Source organism: Pelobates fuscus, chromosome 12 (assembly GCF_036172605.1).
Source record: "Pelobates fuscus isolate aPelFus1 chromosome 12, aPelFus1.pri, whole genome shotgun sequence".
Classification (NCBI taxonomy): Eukaryota; Metazoa; Chordata; class Amphibia; order Anura; family Pelobatidae; genus Pelobates; species Pelobates fuscus.
In genome coordinates, this window is record NC_086328.1 from 120172639 (window position 1) to 120199884 (window position 27246).

Genomic DNA, 27246 nt, shown 5'->3' on the forward strand with positions numbered 1-27246 from the left:
TGTTTCAGAGTGGCTACGAGAAAACATCGTTATGACATTTAAGAATGATTTGCCACCAATAAAAATGTATTCGTACATCTAATTACATGTGATAAAATTAAATCAGATCATTTAAATTGAAACCCCAAACAGCATACCATCCTAAGCATTGTGCGTATGTTTTAGTACAAAGATTTTCCCAGTGCCGATTTCTCCGTACCTTATTGGACTAGAGATTTTAGCTGCTTCCTGATATGGGGGAGCACTTACTGCAGCTGCTGCAAATCTTGGGTATCTGCAGTAAATGCGGGTACTTTCAAGGTGAGTATCTTTTTCATTATTTTTTATATTTTCAACAGATTATGTACATAATATTTCATAAAAGGGTTCTACTAAAGCCTCGAGAGCTCCCTTCAATACATTTGCTTGTCTGGTTCCACTAGATCATATTATAATTCTGAATTCTGCATGTACATAAAACGTGTTCTCCAGAACAAAATATATACATTAGTTAAATATTAAGGAGTTAAGATATTTCATAATGATTCATAAATAGAGTCTGTTTGTCGGAGATCATCGGATTGCTCCACCACGATCCTCATTTAACCTTGGATAGAACAATTCCTGTAGGACAGCCCCACCCTCCTATATTTATTAAAATAATTTTAGGACTTTGTCTATTGGCTACTCTCCCCACCCTCTTACTGATATCCATTTCATCTCCTTTCCTCTGTTCTCACAAATTACTTATATTTTTAACAGTTTCCTACTGTATTTTCTGTATCTCAAATAAGATCTTCACACAGTATGTCTGAAACTAATTATTCAGGCTCCAAATTTCTGTGTCAAATATATATCTCACCTGAGGTATACATTACATCCTCCTGCAAATATTCACTAACAAATTAAATAAAATGTATGTTTACATAAAGCTTACAATCATTAATATGCAGTATAGGAGACTCTCGAGCCGAGGAACAATCTAAATGATTGAAATGTTTCGGGGATATTAACTAAAGTGTGAGCTATCAGTGAATTCAAATTAAAGTCTGAATTTTAAGACAAAGACACTCAATTGGAAACTTTTCTGACCTAAAATATGAAATTAATTTTGAATTCAATTTCAATTCCCAACAATTTCTCACATTAGCGAATAACCCGATTAGAGTCAAGGATAAATCGGATATCTAAAAATGGGTTCAAGTAGGAACAGTGGCATATATACAGAGGTATGTGGAGTGGTGTATCTGATGAACATGTGCCTGGTAATCTATATTACTTTGTCAATATGTAACTTTTTTTTTAACTTTAATGATGCGTGTTTTGTGCCTTAAACATTTCCCATCAGTCACTGCTCCTTTTTTTTCCCAGCATTTACTTACTATTTTGTATATCGAAGTCTTCGCAACATGTTGCATAGCGGGTGTAGAAAATCAAGAGAAAAGAAAAATGCTGAATTGTCAGAATATTGTGAGCACAGAATAACATTTGAAATGTATTAAGAAAATATTGTTAAAGGTGCTGACCAAGTGGAATAAAAATTGTCTCAGTGGTGCTGAATACCTGAAAGTTAACAAGATGATCCTTTATAAAAAGCAATAAAACCAGACTAATAAGGGGGTGACAAAATAAGCCTATCTGAAAGTTTGATCGTCAAAAGACCATAGCCCTATCATGCAGATCAGAATGGAATGGGGAATGCCAGATGTATATGTTTTAGATTTAGTTATCATTTTGATTTAGATTTACATTGTATTATATATTTTTTTGAAACCATACAGTAATAGGCTATGAAGTACAGAAATCTTGCAAAATTTGATGCATTATAATAATTAGACTCCTGGAGGCATTAGAAATACAACCTATCTGAAACGTTGGAGGACCCAGCCAAACATGGTCGCACTAGTTTTAAAAGAAAAAGTGGGTAAGTCTGTTTGGGAATGGGTGCAGCGAAAGAAGGGTTATAACTGGAGGCCCAGTAAACATTGGGCAAAACCGTATGATTCCCACAAAGCATGGTGCTAGTCACTCTAACAATTTAACGAGAAAAATTACTGTTGTGCATCGGTCGCATACCTCAAGTTGGACTTTGGAAAGTCTCCTGTGAGCATAGAAACTCGGGAAATCATGTTTCTACAACTATCCCAGAGTTCCCTGCATGGACATACAAATGAGCACAGAGACATTCTGTTTGAGACTAGATACTGCATTGCTGCAGGAACCCTTATACAATGAAGAGGGATAGATATTCTAAGGGTCTATTTCTGTTTTCACAAAAAGTAAAGAAACTATTTTTAAAGATAGCTTTCAAACTTTGAAGCGTTTAAAAAAATAATAATAATAATAGCAAAAAAATAATATTTTAAGTGCTGTGTTTAATGTCCAGGTTATCTTAGGTGAGAGGTACACTTTAAATTTGCCTGCCTTTAGTATGGTGTCTAACACAAAGACATCGGTAAACAATGGCAAAAGCGACAGCAGAACTGGGTGCGGATAAGTTCATATTTCCAAAAACACAAACCCAAAGAGATGGGGAGGAAAAATGTGTTTTTACTAACAAATGTGGAGATTGCTCATTAACAGATTTATTACAGGGTGGAATCAATTCTGTTGCACGCAGAAAGTAAGTCCTATCAGCATACTGTAACTTGGTTCCTAGAAGGAAACTGGTTGCTCTAACAGCAACTATCTGTTAAATGTTGCTAGTCTTTTAGAACCATAAAATTGGCAAAAATTAACAGAATTTCCTCCTCCTGATTTCGGTAGGAGAGTGCAGATTTTTGATCCCAACTTTGTTCCTTTCAAAAAGTAGTTACACGCATGTTTAGATAAAGAAGTATACACCGACATATCTTGTGTACAGAAGTATAAAAGCAGATAATTATACATCGATATGGGCCTCCAGTATGGTGCCAAGCAGTGGAGAAGACAGTGAGAGGACAGTAGTAGCAATAATACACTCTGGTGGAATAATAGGAGATGTCACCTGTTCCGGAGCTGACTCATTATCAATTTGGCTGGACAAGGCACCAGCCTTGGTATTTTTAGAACCAGGTCTATAAGTAATGAGGAAGTTCAAACGTAAAACAATGGATTAGCCCAGGCAAGGGCTTTGCCCTTTAATTGATTCATTAGATAACCAATTTTTGCTCTGTCCGTGGGGAACGACCCTGGTGAGGCCTCAAAATGGTACTCCACCTGATTAAGAAAACCCCTGCATTCCTGGATATTGCCATCAAACTGTAGGGATGGCAATAAGAGATGCTAGGAGTCCTATTAACAGTGGGTGGAGGTACACAGGGTAGAGGTGCTAGAAGAGGAGACGCTGCAGGCTGCAGATGCGCCGTTCTAGCAAGAAGCGTACTGAAAGCCTGAGCGAATTGATCCATGCGGTGATCATTCTCCTCTAATTTCCTCTCGCAAGCAGCTATGTGCTGACACAGTTCTACAGGATCTATGGCCATGTCGTAATGTCAGGATTACTGTTTGATCCAGCACGTATAACTGTATAGCACGGATGACAAATAAGTAACGTATTACCGGTCCTTAAAATGGCCGGATTTAACGTACATAGAATCGTCAAAAATACTAGCCGAGGTCAGGGAACACAGAAAGGGATGCAACGATAAGGAAAGCCAGGAGTCAAGATACCAGAATATAGAGAAGTCAAATAAACAAAGCCAAAGTCAAAAACCAGGTAGAAAACTAATAACAGGAACGCGCTCTCGGACAACCACAAGGGAAAGCACGACAGGGCACTGAGCAGGATGAGAACTGGGCCTAAATACCCCTCCTTTAGTTCTGATAGGCTGTAACCAGCCTTTGACCCCAAAGTCAGTTACCAGGTTTCATTTGCATAATTGTTGCTCAGCATTAACCCTTCTGTGGATTAGGTTGCTGCTCGGCAAAACTTTTCCTGTGTGGACAGTAAATGTCATTAACCACATTTCTATAAGCGGATGAATACGTGACATAAGGGATTGTGTGAGAGTGAAAAGGGGGGAGGGAAAAGGCGAGATGTCGGCATTTTGTTTAAGTTAAAGTCACATTGTTATTGTTGGTGAGGCTTTAGGATGGTTCTGATGTATTAGTGACTGTGACTGAGTCACACCACACAAAAACAAAAGTTTTAGACTTTTCAGTTTTAGACTAGTCAGTATCAGTGACTGAGTCACACCACACAAAAACAAAAGTTTTAGACTTTAGAAACACAGACTTTTCTAAAATTAGAATATGTGTAAAGGAGTCATTATCAGACTGGAGCAATTTAAATGGAGTCCAAAAGAAATGGGATTATTTAAAAGTTGCACTACTGAAGGCAACAGAAAATTGCATTAGGCTTGTCAGTAAAAGCAAAAAATTCAAGAAACCACTGTGGTACTCCGCAGATGTGGCCAAAATAGTAAAAAACAAAAAGTTAGCATTTAGTAATTATAAAAAAAACCCAGAGTGAGGAAGACAGAATGACCTATAAGATTAGGCAGAAAGAGGCTAAACAAGTTATAAGAGCTTCCAAATCACACACAGAAGAGAAAATAGCACAGTCAGTAAAAAAGGGGGACAAAACTTTTTTTAGATATATAAATGAGAAAAGAAAAGTAAAACAAGGATTAGTCAGATTAAAAACAAAAGAAGGAAGGTATGTAGATGAGGATAAAGGTCTAGCTGACTGCCTCAATGAATATTTTTGTTCGGTATTTACAGATGAAAATGAAGGAAAGGGACCTCAGTTAAGAAAAAGGATAAATGAGTCATTTATTACACGTGGGTTTACAGAGGAAGAGGTTCTATTTCAACTGTCAAAAGTAAAAACAAATAAGTCAATGGGACCTGATGGAATACACCCAAAGCTATTAAAAGAGCTTAGTGGTGTACTAGCAAAACCATTAACAGATTTATTTAACCAATCATTGATAACAGGAGTAGTCCCAGAAGATTGGAAGTTAGCGAATGTTGTGCCCATTCACAAGAAAGGTAATAGGAAGGAGTCGGGCAACTATAGGCCAATAAGCCTTACTTCAGTAGTGGGGAAAGTGATGGAAACCATGTTAAAGGATAGGATTGTTGAACATCTAAAAACACATGGATTTCAAGATCAGAGACAACATGGGTTTACTTCAGGGAGATCATGCCAAACTAATCTTATTGATTTTTTTGATTGGGTAACTAAAATTATAGATCAGGGTGGTGCAGTAGACATTGCTTACCTAGATTTCAGTAAGGCTTTTGACACTGTTGCACATAGAAGGCTTATCAATAAACTACAATCTTTGAGTTTGGATTCCAATATTGTTGAATGGGTAAGGCAGTGGCTGAGTGACAGGCAACAGAGGGTTGTAGTCAATGGAGTATATTCGAAGCTTGGGCTTGTCACCAGTGGGGTACCTCAGGGATCTGTACTTGGACCCATTCTCTTTAATATTTTTATTAGTGATATTGCAGAAGGTCTTGATGGTAAGGTGTGTCTTTTTGCGGATGATACTAAGATATGTAACAGGGTTGATGTTCCAGGAGGGATAAGCCAAATGGAAAATGATTTAGGTAAACTAGAAAAATGGTCAGAGTTGTGGCAACTGACATTTAATGTGGATAAGTGCAAGATAATGCATCTTGGACGTAAAAACCCAAGGGCAGAGTACAGAATATTTGATAGAGTCCTAACCTCAACATCTGAGGAATGGGATTTAGGGGTGATTATTTCTGATGACTTAAAGGTAGGCAGACAATGTAATAGAGCAGCAGGAAATGCTAGCAGAATGCTTGGTTGTATAGGGAGAGGTATTAGCAGTAGAAAGAGGGAAGTGCTCATGCCATTGTACAGAACACTGGTGAGACCTCACTTGGAGTACTGTACACAGTACTGGAGACCCTATCTTCAAAAGGATATTGATACCTTAGAGAGAGTTCAAAGAAGGGCTACTAAACTGGTTCATGGATTGCAGGATAAAACTTACCAGGAAAGGTTAAAGGATCTTAACATGTATAGCTTGGAGGAAAGACGAGACAGGGGGGATATGATAGAAACATTTAAATACATAAAGGGAATCAACACAGTAAAGGAGGAGACTATATTTAAAAGAAGAAAAACTACCACAACAAGAGGACATAGTCTTAAATTAGAGGGACAAAGGTTTAAAAATAATATCAGGAAGTATTACTTTACTGAGAGGGTAGTGGATGCATGGAATAGCCTTCCTGCTGAAGTGGTAGAGGTTAACACAGTAAAGGAGTTTAAGCATGCGTGGGATAGGCATAAGGCTATCCTAACTATAAGATAAGCCCAGGGACTAATGAAAGTATTTAGAAAACTGGGCAGACTAGATGGGCCGAATGGTTCTTATCTGCCGTCACATTCTATGTTTCTATGTTTCTATGTTTCTATTAGGTAGGACCTTCCTGATTTGTGCCAGGGTATCATGTGAAGGGGTATCGTAAAGCACACATTATCGATGTGAAACCATTGTTTTTCATTGTGAGGTCGGGCCCATTTGTAAATCCTGTTTAGCATTACATTTAGGCTGGATAAAGGAGATTTCATCTAAGGCAAAGAAAATGTTTTTATACAGTAAGAGCAATAAGGATTTGGAATTCACTGCCTGAAGAGGTGGTTTTGTCAGAGTCACTACAGATGTTTAAACTGCAATTGGATAAATACTTACAAAAACATAACATACAGGGATATAATTTCTAATTAGTGGGATAATAGCTGCTTGATCCAAGGAAACATCTGGCTGCTATTTTGGGGTCAAGAAGGAATTTTTTCCTAATTTGTGGCAAAATTGGAAGCGCTTCAGACTGGGTTTTTTGCCTTCTTTTGGATCAACAGCAACAACATATGTGAGGAAGGCTGAACTTGATGGACGCAAGTCTCTTTTCAGCTATGTAACTATGTAACTATGTAATTGCCGCTTTATAGTAAAGCTCTATATTGGGTAATCCGAGTCCACCCTCCAACCTCGGTCTAGTAAAGAGCGAGTATGCTAGTCTCAGAAATCTGATTTTTTATTTCCAACAATCTGGCATTTAGTGAAAAACCCTGTAGGTCATTTTTGAGGTTGATCTTCAGATGCTTCAAGTATGTGACATGTAACTGAGTTTCTAGGATTAATGAAAACGAGATTTTAGTCTAAACTAAAGTATTGGAAGAAGAAATTATGAGGAAGGAGAGTTAGATAACTTGCAGATAAGAAGAACATTAAAATATGTGACTATGGGTCACATGGGAGATAAATTAGACATTATACCAACAAAATGTATGAGACAGGTTTCTATGGCCGGGTAAGCAGAATAGGTACCATTAAATATGAGACAAATTAACATAGAAACATAGCATGTGACAGCAGATAAGAACCATTCGGCCCATCTAGTCTGCCCAATTTTCTAAATACTTTCATTAGTCCCATTATCTTATAGCTAGGGTAGCCTTATGACTATCCCACGCATGCTTCAACTCCCTCACTGTGTTAACCCCTACCACTTCAGCTGGAAGGTGTCAGGGTCTTACCGGATGTAGAGTCCAGTATGCAGAGATATACGCTCACCCTTACAAATAAACACAGACCAAGGTGATAAGGGTTAGGTTTAGGGTTAGGGTTAGATTCCTGTCATTATTCCCGTAATTTTCCCTACCTCTCTTGTTTTGCCACTTTTCAGAAATCCGAAGCACTTCGGCACTTCCGAAATTTGGCACTTCGGCAATTCGCCACTTCCGAAATTCAGCACTCCGGAAATTCGGCACTTTGCCAATTCAGTTTGGTTCGGAATTCGGCACTTCGGAAATTCGACAATTCTGAAGCTTCCGAATGTCCAAATTGGCGAAATTCGTCTAAAATTAATACAGATTGAGTTCTAGAGCGGAGGGAGGAGCTTAAACTATGTTAAAAGATGAGGCTTGGGTTCTAGAGTTCTGGAAGGAGAAAATATGATGTCATTGTCAAAATATATTAGACTGAGGTTCTAGAGCTCAGCATGTACAGATGCAGTGTGTATTAACTACACCAAAGATTTAGGAAATTATAGTAAATGCTGAATACTACTGGTGGAACCAGTGTGGACGTTTAGATGTTACTAGGACACATGTGACTGAGTTTCTAGGACAAAGGTAGGCAACCTTCAGCATTCCAGATGCTGTGGACTACATCTCCCATAATGCTTTTACGGCCCTAATAATTAATTAATAATTTTGCAACAACTGCATTCATGCTAAAGTTGGGAGGCATGTGTTCATTCACCAAAATAACACAACTAGTACCTTAACAGTAAGTTTATTTAAAGGGAAACAATAGTCACAAAAACAACTTTAGCTTAATGAAGCAGTTTTGGTGTATAGATCATGCCCCTGGAGTCTCACTGCTCAATTATCTGCCATTTAGGAGTTAAATCACTTTGTCTATGCAGCCCCAACCGCACCTCCGTGCATGTGACTTACACAGCCTTCCTAAACACTTCCTGAAAAGAGTCATCTAATTTTTACACTTCCTGTATTGCAAATGATGTTTAATTTAGAATTCCTTATATCCTGCTCTGTTAATAGCTTTCTAGACCCTACAGCAACCTCCCGTGTGTGATTAAAGTTTAATTTACAGAGCAGGAGTTAAAACCTTTTAAAGCAAGTTAAATCTGATTAAAATTGAAGCCATTTTGTTTTCATGCAGGCTATGCCAGTCACAGCCAGTGGAGGTGTGGCTAGGACTGCATAAAAAGAAACAAAAGTGATTTAACTCCTGAATGGCAGATAATTAAGCCGTGAAACTATAAATGATCTATAAATAAAAACTGCTTCATTAAGCTAACGTAGTTTTTATGACTATAGTGTCCCTTTAAATTTGGGTTGGATTTTCTCTTTAAGAAGAAGTAATACCTTGGTACACAAGCAGTCCATGGTTAAAAAAGAAGCCGCGCTCATGAAGAAAACGCCTTCTAGGCAAATAATCCTTTATGGTCGGCAGATCAAAGGTATCTTCTTGGAGGAACAGAAATCAATTATAGAACACACAAATGTTACGGGGACAGTTTTTATGCCTCCGACTGTCGCACTGTGTTAATTATAGTGATGCTGATGGCAAACTGGAAAGGGAGGGTCCATTCCTTTTGAAGAATTCAAGATAACGAGGCACAGACTTACAGAATGATGCTTTGTACGTTACTGCAGATGGACTTCCATTCTCACCATCCGTCCTGCAATGTTTTATGAAAGGTGTTCCTCAAATGTAATATTGATATATTCATATACAAGCCATTTTGCATGACCTTTACAGTACTGAAGGAAGTTTGTCTAATTGTTCAAGGTCAAACACGTGGGTCATTAATCAGGTATATAGCCTGGGTGGGGGTGGGGCATGAATGTAGTTGTGTTGGTCATTTGTGCAAATGTCATTAAGTTCAAACATATTCACAACCTGCTGCTTGTTTCATTTTTTCCCCCTGAAAGCTACATTTACACATTTTGTTTCTGAGTTAACTATGTCTGTATAAATTACTCTTACCCGAGTAACTATGTCATTATTAATCTAGAATTTGTTACATTTGGTACAAAACAATAAACAATGTCCCTCTGATTTTTATGCATGGATTCTCTAACATCACAGGTATCCATTATACTAGCCCTCCTGCAGATGTTGCACTACATGTCCCATAATTCTTTGCCAGAGGGATAGGTAATGTTGAGCCCCCTTATATTATTTTTAGGTATAGAAAAAAAAAACAGGTGTGTAAGTGTAAAAAAAATTGCAGTGATACTCAAGACCATTATATTGTGTACAACATTTGAATCTTTATTGGGGAAATATTCAGCTAAAACCTGATTTACAAAACTCACATAAACTTGTGCGTTATATCCTCTCGCTATCGAGTTTGGGATATTATACAATGTAACAATATTATCAAGCATATCCATCTCTTTAACTTTTGGGGCATAAACACAATTTCAGATACCAGTCTTTTTTTTTTGTACGTCATAATAAAGGTCCCCCCTTCACAAGTGCTTCAGGATTCCCAGATTAACAAATATTCTCTGCTTCCCAGAAACCATTTATATACAAAAAAGAATACAACAGACTCTGTACAAATCATTCTGCGTGCTTCTCGATTTAACCCTTTGAGTGCCAGAAGTGTGAGGATTGCATTGCTCACCTCTTTAACACTCACAGGTATAACACCCATAAACCACCCAGGATATCGCCCCTGGAAATAAAAGGGTTAAATGTACATTCAAATTTACAAACAACTTCTAAAACCATCCACTTTAAAAAAAATACTCAGTTTTGAGTTATTAACCTAAAGCTTTTATTGCTTACAAAGTTTGCATGTTTTTGACCAAAATGGTCATTCAGACTGGACAACAGAACACAGGATTATGTGATATCTAGTCAAACTACTGAGGGAAAGCAAAATATGGACAACCCTGGTGTAAATGTTTCATTAGAACTCAGCACATATTTTAAGAACAATATATAACCTTGTCACAAATGTGAAAGGGTGGCTTTAACTCCTTAAGGACCAAACTTCTGGAATAAAAGGGAATCATGACATGCCACACATGTCATGTGTCCTTAAGGGGTTAAAAAACTTTTTTTTACATTTTCAGCGGGTTTTCATTACTTAACAGTAAATGGGAGATATCATGCAAGACAGCTCAAAAATATCCTGGAGTAAAAGTCTTAAAGTGGCACTGTCATCATCTAGGGACTTTGCGTAATTTGCATGACCCTCCGACTGTGACTTCGCCGCTGGGTGTCCAGAGACCGGGGGGAGAAGGGATAGATGTGTTCTAGTTCTGGAGGGTCTCCTTCTACTTTTGGAGCCTGAACTGCCAGGAGTCTACGTCATTGATGTTCTCTCGCGCATGCTGAGGAATTGACACTTCTTGACAGTGGTAGCTCCATCTCCTAATAATTAGGAAGTGTTAATCGGAGGAAAACTACTGAGACAAAGTAGTCCCTATTTTGTCTTTGTAGTTCAGTGACATTCCAAAGCAGTCAATATGAGTATTTCATAAAAATGATGTCTTTATGAAGTACTAATTTTACAAGGGGGGGAGGGAGTGGCGCTTTAAACACTGCTGAGCCATTTTAAGATCTGTTAACAGATTGTATTGACAGCTATACATTCTCTGTTACCGTGAGGTTTTTTTTTTTTTCAACTGACCTAAGTTTTTATTTGAGAAGACAAAAGCATTCAAAAACCTTATTAATGACACAGAAATTAACGTATTAAAATATAACAGATATATACATTTTTGGTGCCTGAATTCTATGCAAAATAACTAAATACACACCTGTCTTAAAGGATTTTGTGGTTTCACATAAGGCATGTTTTGCATATGAGCACAGTGCTTCAAGGGGAACAGGAGAGTTGGATAGAAGGATGAAGGGATACGGTTTAATATATGGCTGACTATGCTACTCCCAGTTTTATCAACTTTTATATAATTAAATTACTTTCGGAGTTGGCAGGAACCTGTGATATTTGGGTATTTTAGGTGACGTGTGTTAGTTAGATTAGAATATGAAGCAAAACGTATTGTTTTTTTAATGAAATATTTGAAAATTTATTGTGAAATTTCAGAACTGACGCTGCCAACCCCATAACTTACATGTTGCACTAAAAATGGACTTTTGTGATTTCAAAAACTTAGTGGTTTATTAGGTAAATAGAAAACTGTGGAGAAATTAAGTTCCAATAAACAGCTGAGATGGATATTTTTGTTTCTTTTTTTGTGTGTTAAATTCAGCTCCTTTAACCCCTTAAGGACACATGACATGTGTGACATGTCATGATTCCCTTTTATTCCAGAAGTTTGGTCCTTAAGGGGTTAACCTACAATGTGCACTTTTTTGTGTCCATTCTTGACAATTCCTTGTTTAGTAAAGGTACCTTCTCATCCAAGCGAATAGCCAATCGTTTCCCTGCCCTGGCAAAAAAAAAAAAAATGTGCAAACTGGAAAAAATACCCACTCCTATTTTTTTGTATTCATTTATTAAACAATCAGCGCTCATAAAAAAAAAAAAAAATGCAAAACTGAACTGAAAACAGGATGAGGCTTTGCAGGAAAACATAAAAACTAGCAATGCATGAAAATGATTAGATTAGAATTTTGTTCATATACAAAACATTACATTGCATCGGATTCTTATCTTTCCTCAATAAGAAAAATAAAAATTCAGATAGGATAGTTGTAACCCCTTTATTGGCAGAATATGGAGATTTTGCACATCTAGATAATATTTAGCTCTTTGACATTATCATGGACATACGAGGAGGAATACTGGATGAACGTTATTTTTATATCTTTATTTTCATGTTTTGGCACTTTGTGAGTGGTCTGACTTATGAATGTTATTAATGATTTGTTTCTTTAACTCTTTGCTATACTCTTATTTCAGGAATAAAACGAAAAAGAAGATTTTGAAAATAAGGGAAAATTTAAAGAAAAGAAAATTAATAAAAAAGGAAAGGTTTAAGAAAATATAAGATATTTAAGAAAAATACTTGGGGAAAAAAAAGGAAAAATGAAAGAAAAATGATTCTAACATTACAGGAAAGATCAAAGAAAAAGAAAAAGCGTTAAAAAAGAGAATGGAGGTAAAATGACTGAGGAGAAGGATATACCATCATCACATGCCTTAAGATAAATCAATAGATGTGTGAAAGCCGTTCTCAGAGAAGGATGACCATTACAGAACGCAATTGATAACGTGTAAAATAAATTACCAGAGAAGCTCAGCAGCAAAGAAAAATATCTCGGCCACGTGAAGCTAAACATTAAAATGAAAGCGAAAATAGCACATCTGGGAAAAAAAAAAAAAAAGAATAAATAAAAAGAATAAAGTTAATAAAAGTATAATCAGTCCTAAAAAAATGTATAAGGGAAATAGCAGCAAGCAAAAAAAGAAAATAAAATGTTAGGAGAAAGGGAACAAAAATAGTGCCAGAATAGTACATGCCTGCCATCATGTCTACATGGGTATGGGCAGCACATGAAAAGCATTGCCCTGTTGGTAACACTCGGGTGATGTAACAGGGAAATCAATCAGATATTGAAGAGCGTTTACTAGACTCTGCTTAACTGATGATTTCATTTTTTTTCTGTACTGTGTAAACGTTACAAAGGGCAGCACTCTTCATGTACAGCCAATGGGAATACAGGGTCTGTGCTTATCTTTCAACCTTACCTGAAAGGTCTGCTTGAAAAAAATATTGTGTTACCTATAGACTTGTTCTAAGTCCAATATGTCAGCCCCTAATGTTTGATTATTATACTGAGAAACAGAAATTAACTATTTGTTTCTTTGCTGCAACAGTAAAGAGAGAGTAAAAGGGCATTTCTGAGAAATAACAATGTAGAACACTCAACCTCATGGAGAAATTCTATTCAGTTCTAGAAAGGTGGAACAAGGATTGTATCCCAGTCAGTCTAGAATTAACACTACAATGTGTAGTGTACAGCACTATTGCATTATACAGTGTATCTGTTACAAAGAAATCAGCCAAAGGCGCTTAAAGGAACACTGTAGGCTCTATAACCATTTCATCCCATTGAACTGATAATAGTGCCAGGGCAGAGATTACAAACTTCCTTCTAGCCATACCAATTCATACCTTCATGCGCACTCTGAAAGTGGTCAGCTAACACTCTCTGCCAATCCCCGTTACCTATAGCTGCTCAGGCTAATGCAGGGATTGGCAACTTCAGCACTCCAGATATAGGGGACTACATCTCCCCTGATGCTTTGCCAGCATTGTAGTTTTAAGAGGATTATGGGAGATGTTGTTCACACCATCTGGAGTGTTTAAGATGGGCTTGTAAGGCAAAGCAACACAGAGGAGATGGGCTGCTGGGAACTCTCATTTAGCACGAAAACTGTAAAAACGGTCTAACCCTGAATGGAACGATGGCGCCAGGGGACTCCAGACACTATAACCACCGCAATAAGATGACACAGTTACAGTGTCTACAGTGTCTTTTTGAGGTACATATATTAATGAGACAACAGAAGTAGACACGAAAGAAAACACAAACCTCTAAAATATTGCAGCATCAACAGCAGTAACCACCTAATTGCAACATTTAATTCAAAATTGCTTATTTGGAGAAAAAACGAAAAAAAACCTTTCCAACCAGTCACAGCTCAGGTACTTTTAGGCTTAATGTTGCAAAATGGCTTTTAGTTCCCTACAATTCTCTGTTTAGTGAATAACCGCAAGATGTGTGAATAGTTGGATTTAGGAATATTTTATTCTAGAGATCTATTCAGTAACCAGCAAGTTCCAGTGACCTACACCAGGGAGATAATATAGGACAAAACAGAGCTGAAATAACCTTTCACGCTGCTCTGCGGGACATGCTTTCCAATTCGTCTGTCACGTTCCACGTTTTTCTAGCTGGTTACTCAATCAGCAAATAATCCTTTAAATCATCATCCTATAAATGTGATTGGCCAACCCTGGCTAGAACAGTAAATTATAAGTAGTCAAAAGTACAATAAAAAAACTAGTTTATTGTTTTTAAATATAAATCAGTGGACCCCTATTATTCTTAAATAGTATTTGCATAGAAAATAAGCTTATTTTAAATGTTACCCACTTACTAATTGCCCTAACACCACATAATTCAGAATCCTAAAAAAAAAAAAAAAAAAAAAAAAATTTAAATCATTTTACCCCACTGTTAATTATGTATATGAGTATCTGGAATTACAGTGATATGTCCTTCAAGGCACAATTTAAATCCCATATTTACATGAGGGCATTATGGGTATTGAAAGGCCGTAATGGATAGCCGACAGATACATTCGTTTTGGGAAACGTATTTGGGAAATAATTTAGAACAGGGGTAGGCAATCTTCGGCACGCCAGATGTTGTGGACTACGTCATCCCTAATGCTCTTACAGCCATAATGCTGGTAAAGCATTGTGGTAGAATTAATCCACAAAATCTTGCCTGCCCCTGATCTAGAAAATTGAAAGTTCTATTGAAATCCTAGTTTGCACATTTCTGACCTTCCCTCTGCTCCTACTGTGTAATTCCGACTGTAGTTTTATTCAGGACGTGATGAGCAGTTAGGAGTGTCTATGCCGATGTTGGCCAACCACTTGTTAGTTGGCCTGACATGCAAAATTTACAAATAGAAGCAACTCTTGATCCTATGAAACAGCCAGTGGCTCTTTCGTCTTCTGTGTTCGTGTTCAGTCCAAGTTCCTTGTTTTCTGATAGGGCTTCAACACCACAATAGTTTTCTGGGGAAATGGGGTCAGCTAGACTCCAATTTTCATGTCCACATCCTTTGTGTTTCTGATATCTTCGTTGGTCATTGTAACACTGGGTTCTGGTGGGTCGTGGGAGACTAGTTGCACCATCTCCTGGGATTTTGCCGTATCTCCATTCTGATCTATGATGCCACCATCCTCTACAGATGCTTTCTTACCATTGATCACCAGTTTCCTCTTTTGACCACATCTGTGGAGAAACCAACAGGGAGAGTCATTATCGTGGGCAATATAGTTTTGTTCTACCCGGACAATGAGTTATAATCTGTCATTTCTAGTAAAAACACAACAAAACGTATATGTATGTGGATCCAGAAGATGACGATCTCTAAGTTGGGTTATTTTAGCTCTGAGGTTTAACGGTTATATAATAAGAGATGGTGTCCAATGTTTGGTTTAGGACCATTGATACAAAATTACTACCAACAAAGGCCCATTTACCAATGCCATTGATTGTTCTTTCCCCAGCAATGTATCCCTTTCCCGCAAAATGTCCTATATTTTTCCTAAGGCTTGTTTTAACTCATATTTTCACTTTTTGTCCCTCTGTTCTCAACCACAATGTATTATTCCTTTAATGCTCCTTTATACTTTTTAGAGAACAAAAAATAAACACTTCTCTGAACCACAGCTCTTATTTGCCTACTGGATTTGCAAATGGCAGGTAATCGCTGCCATTGAAACTATGTATTTAATACATTAGACACCCCAGGCATATAATACTAGGGTTGCTCAACCCAACATTCAGCACAGATATCACTTCCACATACCAACAGGTAGCACAGTTATGCCCTGCAATATGAAGCATTCATATGCCACGGGATTCCTCTCTGATGAATTATTTAGGTCTGCTAACTACCGTAGTTCGTTAACTAGTTTGTTAACTACTAAGGTGAATGAGAGCTATGGTTGCACATGTCTACAATAAAAAGTGACTCCCCCACGCGTTTTTTATTTCACAATTGTAGAAATTATTGTGACTGAACCTAATAAATGTAATTGGTTGGCAGTAATCTATTGTTGAAAACAATGTATTTGATGGGACTGTTTAAACATCAACAATTCCTAAATCTCTTTTATATTAATATTTGCCACACAATGAAAAGTCAGTGTTATGGGTCCTACCCATTTTTATTTTTTTCCAAGTCCTGTATTTATATAGAAAGTAAGTAATGAGTGCTGGAAGGAGCCAACTACCTCCTTTTCCTAAGCTACAGTTAAATTCCCGTTGCCTTATTGACATTTAAAGCAGTTGAAATCCAGGTAAAAATTACATTTTCAGAAAATATACAGATGAGGTTAAAACAACGGCAGACCCCATCTGTGCAGACGTACTGGATAACTTAAAGCAAAAATAGCGAGTCCCATATATTTTACATAAAGGTTCTCTAAAAATACTTGTTTATATATATCCCCAGCAAACGCTGATGCTCACTCTCTTTAACACTGATCATCGAAAGAAAACAAACAAAAAATGGAAACAAAAAACTTGACATGTTCTCAGACCAGCTGCAACCAGAAGAAAAAAGGTAAAAAAATTATATATATATATATTTTTCATGGGTCAGAACAATAAAAACATCAAACATTAAATGTAATTTCATGCCAAGTGTGGAAGAAAACCCTTCTCAAAGCACTCACATATTCTCTGACGCAGTACAATAAACTTTTCACTCACTCGCAAAACCAAAAGCACAACATGACAAATGAGGAAACTAAAAAAATGACCCTTCTTTGTGCTAATGTTTAATAATCAAATGGTGAACAGTGGGGTAATAAATGGACACTAAAAAACCCTCTGGTTTCTGAGAATACTTTTGAGCTCTAGGGGCTGGTGAAAGGCTTTGCTTGCAGACAGAGAACCAAAGTCGTTCCTCTCTGAATCCAGCATACTTGCAAATGCAAGACATATGTTCAACTGCACAGGATCTGTGCCTGCATGACATGAAATACTAAAAGTGTTTCTGGTTTTCCACGTTCTTCTAAATTGGGTGGTCACATGTCTCCACCCCCCAATAACTAGCCCAGAGCCAAAAATCATTATATATTGCTCCAACGCACAACAAATAAAAGCAATATAGCCTTATATCATACAGTAGTGGGGTTGTTTTTCTTGTCAAGGGTTTATTAACTATATTTCCTTTATGAATCATTGCCCACTCATTTGGCATTGAAAATTATAATTCTTCTGGGACGTTTTTCAGAAACGCCAAGAGTGCATGCAATAGAATTTGAATGGTTAGATCCGTTGTAGGCTCCTGGGGACATGCCTCATTTTGCTCTGATGGACAAACCATGAAAAGTGATGCCATACAGCATGTAGAATTCATATGATAAAGGAAAGAAATTAAGGATCCCATTTAAATGGTCTTAATTCATTTCTCAGTTTCCCTCTTGTAGCACATGGAAGCAAGGCAGGACATCATTTTTCAAGAGCTATCCATCAGCATGAAGCCGTGATGTGCGCCCAGGAAGAACTAGATGTAACAGATGGTTTCATGCAATAACTAAAGAGTATTGTAGCTGCTTGGAGTCCTCTGTCACTATCGGGCTGTAATTGGTAACAATTAGACAGCATTCCAGAGTACTCTGATGAAATCCTCAAGTGTTCCCAGGTTTATGGGGTAAGCAGTTTATCCCTGCGAGCAGTTTCACTTATCACATTGGATGAGTGGAACTGTTCTGTAAACAGCTGCTACCAATTTCCACATAGCCCGATACACTGTTTAGTGATTTAGGCTGGGGCCTCTATCGACAGACCCATGGTCCTTGTTTGTGGGGTCCATGTCTCGGCTTTCATGGAAACAACATGACTTCAGTCCAAATTATTCACATGCCTTATATCTGTCACATGCAAAACTTGGACAAAATGGACAAAGTCAACCTTGGATCTTGTTCCAGTCTCCCTGACTTGGATCTGAATGGCAAATGTAAATGGACACTCCACTGCCATAATACAAAATAAATAAAAATCACTATTTAGTAGATATACCCAAATTAAAACTTACATGCATTTAGCTATGCATTTTTCCATTGGGGATATATCTAATAACAGTTTGTAAAAGCTGCAGATCTCTTTTCTGCAGGCTTTGCAAACCCCAAACCCTCTCCTTCTAACCACGCCCAGACTCTCTGTGGCTGTCCAATCACAGTCTTCCCAATGCAACTCAATGAGACATTTTTACAAGGCAGGTGCTCTGAGCAATTGCGGCCCCTTGAGTTTAGTTCCCCTGAGCTAAACAAACCAGGAAGTAACAAGATCTGTTGTCTGGTTGAAAGCCAAGGGGGTGTAACCAGGTTAAATTATAAAATTGTACACTTCTAATGAAAGCTGCACTTTTTGCAAAATGAAAAAAAGAGGACACACTCTTCACACATAAAGCATTTAAGCAAAACGAAAGTGCTTTAGGAGTCCGGAGAGTCCCTTTAAAGCAATAATTTGTTTGCAAAGCCACTGTCAGAGCTGAGAAAGCACTCAGGGGTTACACTATGCACCAATATGCTTGTAATTATAGGGACTGTGGAATGTAAAATATATGGCCACAGTCTTTTTTTTTTTTTTTTTAAGAGATTAATTTCTTTTTGAGAGACCAGGACAAAAACAACTATTTGATGACTACACTTGGCATATATTGAGGTAAATACTAACAGCCAAGCCTTTATTAATATAATCTTGTCGGATTATTTGCTATATTTGTAATGGTATAAAACCAACAAGGGATTGCAAATTTTAAGCAAAAAAAGCCAAGCTAGGAAAAAACCGTAACCTTTAAAACAATCATTACTAGGTTCTCACGATAAGTTGCGCAGTCGTTCTAATGATTTCTGAGATTTTCTGAAACTCTGACAACTCGGCAGCAGAACTGGAAGCTTGACCAAATAGTATTCACCGCCAATCTGTTTAGAGCCCAGGCGATCCCCCACTCAGTCAGTCTAACCAGCCTACAAACCCTTCTGTGCAATTCCAGAGGGGATGCATGTTTCCAATCAAGATGTAGGAATTGTGTGCTCTACAGATTCCAGATGTGCAGCGCTCGCTCTGATGTCTAAATGCCTTTCTGTTTTGTCCATTAGACCGTTTTCACAGCAGTAGTAAAATGGCAGCAAAGTTCGGCTCTGGGACTACACATTATATCGTGGCCTGAGTCAAAGGACATTGTGACCTGTGTTTTAGATGTGATAGGAGTTATTCATTTGAAATGTGATATGCACTCTCACTAGACAGATTTAAAGGAACAAGCACATTTAGAGACGTTTGTAGATATTTGTCAATGTTAAAGGACCACTATAGTTTACAGTTGCAGGGTTAACCCTAGATGGACCTAGCACCCAGACCACTTCATTGAGCTGATGTGGTCTGGGTGCCTATAGTGGTCCTTTAAGGGACCTAGCTATTTCTATAGCTCCATGTGCATAAATTTTATAGCACATCAAAGCTGACAATAGTTCAAATCTAATCCCTGCATTTAATACTCACTGTTCATGGTTTGAACTTCAGCGGTATTGTGATTGGTTAAAATTCAGCCAATCAGAATACAGCTGTGACAACACCTTTTCTCCCTTGTGTATTAAATAATCTGTTTTCTCTAAATTGCTAAGTTTATTGATGCTGTAAATGCAGAACACACAAGTCTAACCTTGTGTGCGTTATCTAACATGCAAGCCATTTATAATCAGGCAGTATTCAACCTATATGCATTTGTAAAGGGGTTTCTGATTATTAATGTCAAATGGAAGTATTCCTTTATATAGCAAGAGAGCTTCAGATATAAGGATATGGAATGTTCTGCCTGAACAGGTGGTTTTATCAGAGTCTACACAGATATTTAAACAGCAATTGGATGAATACTTGCAAAAACAGAATATTCAAGGATATTATTTTTAATTAGTGGAGTAATGACTTCTTGATCCAAGAATAGATCTGACTGCCATCCTGGGGTCACGAAGGATTTTTTCCCCCTAGTTTGTTGCAAAATTGGAAGCGCTTCAAACTGTTTTTTTTGCCTTCTTTTGGATCAACAACAAAAACAGATTAGAGAAAGGCTGGACTTGATGGACGCATATCTCTTTTCAGCTATTTAACTGTGTATATTAGGCTCCAAGATATCTGATCAATGTTTGATGAAATCACCATAAATCGCCAAATATCTTTTATAAACTGTGACGGGCCACCTGGCACCCCGACCGGGTACCTCCGTGAATCTCTGCTTCATAGTACTAACAAGTACCATAAGCACTGCACTGGAACACCATAACTACTGCAAACCCCACGAACCGCCACAAATTGACCAGGATCCAGCTTCCAGTGGGTAGACCTCTCTAAGCGTAGCAGGAACAAGCTCTTACAAGAGATTATACTCAGGGGAGTATAGTGATTATAGCAATCCCCCAGAGTGTAGTTCTCCAATCCCCCAAACATGAGCCGAAACTTCATGCAGGTGCAAGATGAGCTGAGCTTTAATGGTTCAGGTTGGCTTTTATACAATTCTCCAGGCCAGAGGAACACCCCCTGGACCTGATAAGGGGGCACAGGAACACAAAGGACACAAACCAATCAGAACAAACATACAGTCTGTGACACGCCCATGTACAGCACACAATCCCTCCCCTCTGCTTGTAAGATAATTAAGTAAACTCCTGTAAGTAACTAAATTATCTCCAAGCATAAAAAACACATTTTCACAAAGTTAAGAAAGTACCCCAAAACATAACATCCCCGGATAGCTCTGATGTGTGTGAACAACATATCCAAAAATCACCCAGATCAGAGCAGGGGTTGAAAAGTTTTATGGAAATCTCTTTTTGACCGGCAGCCAGCATGGCTTCATGCCCAAAACAGTTCCAGGGAATTAGGGCCAGCAGTCGGTCTCTCTTTGGGGAGTACAAAAGTACTTACATTACATGGTGCCTTTTAAAGTGTATTGGGCAAGGTATATTGCAGGGCCCATAGTCACAGGGTAGGAGGCTGGCAAACAGGCCCCTCCAAAACCCATGGCAAACTCACAGAAAAAGGGGAGTTTGTCACATAAACTATCATTAATTCCCAAAATGACATAGTAACTTATTCTTAAGTTCAATGTGATTCCTATTCAAAAAATATACAAGCAGTCCCTTTCCTACCTCATTGCCGATATTGGCCTACTAATCATACTTAAAAATTGGCAAAATCATTTGTTCTTTCCAGTAAAAAAACTTTCTATAGATACAAGGTCAGAGAATAAAGAGTTTACTTATTAAATCAGAAATTGAGGGTAACTGGCAAGGTAATCACAAATCTTATGCCAACAGTCAAGATGGAAAAAAATCTGAGCAGTTTCCTTGTCAGTTTTGAGCAATTAAAAGGTTACTCCAGCAACCATGACCACTTCAGTGATTTGAAGTGTTTATGGTAGAAGTATGTGTAGTGTTTCAACTTGAAATGCTGCACATTCAGAGTTATTTGTCTTGCGTGCCGGAGGCTAGTTACACCTCCGGCACACGTGACTTTAGCAGCCCAGATATCTGTTCCAAAGGTACAAAACAAAAAGAAAAGGCTTGACAAAGACCCTGAGGTTGGATTGAAACATTGCCTCTTCAACACAGGTGGAATAAATGTATTTTATATTTAACATTGGTGTTGTAACTCCTTTATTTTTATTTTTTTAGATTTTCAAGGGGAACCCAACAGCAATGCCCAATAGGGCATTGTAAGCCTGCGAAGTCTATTTGTGGAAAAGGGTTAGAGTAGCCCTTTAACATTTTTGTGAGTAAACTACCAAACCCCTTGTTCTATCACTAAACTGCATCATTATCTATGTTTTTCAAACTACATCGAAAGTTAGCACAGAAGAGTCTCCAATAGGGAGTTACCATTTATTACAACGTTTGTATCAAATAACCAATCAAACAGATGTGGTGAATTCCTCTAATTTATTTAGGCTATCCCAGCATGCAAAGTCTAGTTTGTGAACCAAGGTTGGTCTCATGACTGTGCCTTTAGTAGTTTACTTTCGTACTGGACAACATGATTCTGATATTTCAGACTGAACGTTTTAATAACAATAAAGCTTTATTCCTATATTAAGTGAGTTTTGTATTGCCATGGCAAAAAAAAAAAAAAAAACATGTTTAGGGTGAATCTCACAATACAATGACTTGTGGGTTTTGGGGTAATCAGCCTGTAAATTGTAATGCATTCACTATTGTTACTGTTCTAGAGTAAACTTTGCTTTACGATATTGTAACACTGAATTATACTTATAGAGAGTCAGCGAGTACCTTTGCTTGCTTTAGGTGTACATTACAGAAAATAAAATACAACATCTGTACAAGTCTTACTGGCAGTTTGTACGACATATTAGTTATAATAGGAATATGTTTTTTGTTTTTTTTCTTACAATCTGCGAGTGTTGAGTGCGATGCAAACTGACAGTATTAATCCCAGTGATACCACCGCAACAATCACGATTAACCAATCTGAAAATAAAAGGAAAAAACATTACTTAAAACTGCATAGATGGATATTACAATTTTGGGTTGATACATTGTATTATCTACCAGTGTAGATGAATTCTCTGTGAATGCCACATAACCAGTTCTCCAGTGCCCATGCAGGTGCCCATAGATTTTCTATGCAATATTTAGCGTTTTTAGGAAGCTCAATATCTAGGCTGGTCATTGCATGCACTGTCTTATTACTCAATTTGACATCAGACACCAGACTATTTAATCTAAACAAATCTAAAAAATAAAAAATAAAAAAAAAGAATCTTTTTGACAATAATTTTATGAAATTGTGGATATCCTTTTCTCCTGAAGCTAAGGACTTTTATTTTCAATTCATTGAAAGTGATCCTGTTATACTACATATTGATTAAGATGTAAAAAAAAAAAATAAAAGAGGTCAGCACTAATAATAAAAAAAGTGAGTAGGCATCGGCCTAACAGAGGGTATCCTTTTAGAATGAGAATGGGAGACACAAACTACAGAAGTGCAAGGCTGCGCCAAAGTATATTAGGATAATAGTGTGGACTAGAGATTTTAAAAAGCATATAGATAAAACATATATATAAAGTGCAATCACCATATATCCTATAAGCAGGGATCATTCCGATGTATGCCCGTCACACCCGAGCTGGCTATAGCTCTTTTAAATGTGAGTCGAATATATATATATATATATATATCTTTCTTCTCACACATATTGATCCATACATTCTATACGATCGGTCTTTTTTATTTTGTGTCTTCCATATTACGAGAACAATCGGATTACTATAAACAGTGAGGACACCCCATCACCAAAAGCCCCTTAAAAGACATGTATCGCCATAGTGCAACCTTGAACCATTTTGGACTATTTATATGTAATAGCAACATCCCAATTACTAACTACTTGTTTGCACGTTATATATATATATATGTTTTATCTATATGCTTTTTAAAATCTTTAGTCCACACTATTATCCTAATATACTTTGGCGCAGCCCTGCACTACTGTTATATTGATTAAGGTCACTCTTCTCATCTGTAAACACTCTAAGGTTGTTATCTACTCCTTCAACTTTACTAAAAGGTTCCTGGTGATTCGGTGGCACAGCAACTTGTCCCATGAAGAGCGGTCCCAGAGCTCTAATTTTCAAATTTTCAAACTAATTTTCAAACAGGATCAGTGAGCCGCATGAGCGTTGCTGCAGGTTGTCTTCGGCATGCACCACATGCCGCATGGAGCATTGCCATGACAACAAACGGAGAAGAGGAGCTGATCTTGTTGGAGATGGAAAATTAGATCTTTTCACAGGACAAGGCAGAAGAGGCCCATGGAACTGCATACCTATCTATCTATCTATCTATCTAGATACGAAGGATATAGTAAACCCCTGCACTCCAAACAAGAAAATAATATACCTGGTGCTCTGGTAGCTCAAATGTAGAAAATAGAAGAAGACCGGCACTCAAGGAATTTGACCAAAGTTTTTACTGCTCAAAAAATCAACGTTTCAGCTCCTCTAGGGAGCTTTCATCAGGACATATCTTCTATTATCTTCTATTATCTATCTTCTATTATCTTCTATTATCTATCTAGATATATATGTGTTAAAAGGTAATCTGGGCCACATACAGCTGATTTCTTTAATGCTGCCCTTTTCGAAAGTGCCGCTTGGAGCCATGGCTCCACCAATGGAGCAATGGACAGGCCGGCTCTGAGCCCAAAACGTGTCTACTTGGAAATGATTGCGGTAATTTTGGAGTTAACTGACAGATGCATAGTTCTTCAGAATGTAGAATTACCTAGTCTTCAAAAAAGATTGTGTTGTAATATTGTTTTGTTCATAAAATGTACCATTGGGATTCCCACGGCCCTTTCTAAACGGGCATAAAACAGGATTCTCACTTTGCATTCCTCTCAAAATATGTTTTTAATAAAGAAACCTTTGGTGCATTTGAGCTACATTCCAGGAACACAGAGGTTTGTCTGTTTCTAGGTCTATTCATACTGTTTGACTCTGTCAGGAAAAATTATATTTCGTGTTTCAGGAGAGATCTGGGTTTAGCTTTCTGCTGTTGTGGGAGGGAGAGTCATTTCAGGGACTATGTTCTCCTGCTACTAATTAGAAAAAATGTGATTTATCAAAGTCTAAGTCTGGATTTGATCTGGACTAGCCAACAGCTTGTAATATTTGCCTCCAGTATCTTCCTATATAAATGCGACTGCTTTACATAACGGTACGAATGGCAGTGTAAACATATTTTTATATAAATCATGGACAAGAAATTCAAACCAGGGGATGCGTTTTCCATTCGCACCAAAAAGCATTGTTAGGAAATAATATGTTTATTTTCATTACACTAGGAGAGTGTAAACGTTCTAGGTCTAGTGAGTGCTGTAGTGGTTATGGTACCAGGAGTATCTTGGTGCTATCTATGTTAAATGCTCAAAAAAACAGATTGACACTTACCTAGGTCCCTTGGACTTTCTGGACGAGGTCCTTTTCAGAATTCACTAATGTAGAAGTTCCTATCCTATCTCTGGGTGGAATTAATTGATTGAGCACATCAGCCAAGGCTATCAGGCGGCGAATTGTATCCACATATGGATGACATTGATATATATGTATATAATTATATTTTATGGATGGGGAACTTCCAATTTAGATATATGAGAATAGGAGACTGGCGGACAGGCACTCAGGGGCTCCAGGTAAGTGTCATATCATTTATTACAGAAGGCCTTAACTAGGAAGGTATTTTTTTGTAATTTAACCAATGCCTTTGTGATGTTTCTCTTAACCCAGAGGGGATCAATCCACTTACCTGGCACCCTAGATCCTCTCCGTTGTTTGGGTTTGTTGGTGGCATTTGAAGGATCCTCCAATAACACTTGACCAGAATTGCCACGTCTCCCACCCTTTGGAACACCACTTCCTTTAGAGCCATCATCTGCAAAATGGTTATATACATGATATTAGCACACAGCAATGTGATACAGTGTTTACAAATTATGAACCTGACAAGTGTCCATATTTAGGAGAAACAATCACTTTTTAGGGCAGAAATAATTATTTTCCTCTTTTCTACCTTAACATCCCTCTTTTCTTAGAAGCGTAATGCGTTTGGGGTGTGCGAATGTATAACAGCTTCAAAGCAACAATACTCACAGTCATTTGTCTTTAAACTACAAAGAAGTACTTAGGAAAGATTCTTCGTAACTCTTACACCTTTAATGTTCTTCAAAATTACATTTTCATTTCACAAATAGTTGGCAACAGGTCGCAAAGTCGATTAACCCCTTAAGGACCAAACTTCTGGAATAAAATGGAATCATGACATGTCACACATGTCATGTGTCCTTAAGGGGTTAAAGAATATCTAAATTGTGATCCAGGAATAAAAGGATAAAAAGCCAAAATAGCAGCTTTAATTAGAGCAAAACAGCAACGTTTCGACCCAGCAGGGACTTGACAAAGATCATGCTGGGTTGAAACGTTGCTGTTGTTTTGCTTTAAATAAACTGCTATTTTGTCTTTTGAGTGCCTGGGTTAATATTTATTTTCTATATCTGGAAGGGAGACATGGCCATCCTCGGGTCCTAAGCACCTTGGAAGCTTGGAGAGTGCGATTTCCATTATCCTTTTTACTTAAAGAATAACGGACACTTTTCTGGAAGTAACCACATTGACTAAAACAACATAAAATCATCTAGAACCTTTTTTATGTGATGCTTTGTTTTTAGAGTTTAGTCCACACATTACATTGTAGAAGGTTAAATTGACATGTTATTTCTAGGTTTCATCCTCTCCATATGCTCAATGCTAACTTAAAGGTGCAAACACAGTTTGTTAGTTTTTTAATAACTATTTGAAAAACTAAAATCACATATCTGATATTTGTCGACATTAACGATTGCCGACGAGCCTTGAATTGTATCATCGTGGCGATTTCTGCGCTTGTGCACAAGCCCCATAGGGAAGCATTGAATTGGCCGAGATCAATATTGATGGTCTCAGCCAGGGAAGGAGTTGCCAAAGTTGATGGTGACAAAGTTGCAGTAAGGGAAATACGGTGAATACAATTATTTAAAAAAAAAAATATTATAATAATAATTCCATGGGGGGAAGGACATCAAGCTAACTAGATAGTATAACACTCCAGCATTATAGATTATAGATACATGTTTGTTTTGCTAAGGCTAAAGATTCTATGAAGATTCCTTGTTAATCATTTATACAATTTAAAGGTCAAATAAGCACAGAAGCTAAAATACACCTAGCAACAATCGGTAACAATAGATACTCAGGTGGATAGTACTTGACTTGCCCATTTAGAGGTCCACACATTGCATTATCATTATGGAACATAATAGCTTAATAATAAAACATCTGTCACGTCACTTCGCTTTCTGTAAACTTCAACCTGCGATGTAATCGGGGAAAGTCTTGAAGGCGCCAATCATTTTTACTATTAACCTTGCAGCTTCAGCCTATTAAACTCAATATCACAAGCCTAATTGTGAAAATTT

The 27246-nt window shown here is 37.5% G+C and overlaps 1 protein-coding gene across 1 annotated transcript in view; it reads right to left on the reverse strand.

Moving 5' to 3' along the window:
* Positions 1–13468: 13468 nt before the first annotated feature.
* The window catches only part of CD44 (CD44 molecule (IN blood group)), a 70264-nt gene continuing 56486 nt past the window's right edge, over positions 13469–27246 (reverse strand). Inside the window, exons 6-8 of the mRNA XM_063437894.1 lie at positions 25542–25667; positions 22624–22702; positions 13469–15437 (exon numbers count right to left, since the gene is read on the reverse strand). Of these exons, the coding sequence (XP_063293964.1) occupies positions 15236–15437; positions 22624–22702; positions 25542–25667 (407 nt within the window). The 3' untranslated portion in view covers positions 13469–15235. The remainder of the gene's footprint in view (positions 15438–22623; positions 22703–25541; positions 25668–27246) is intronic.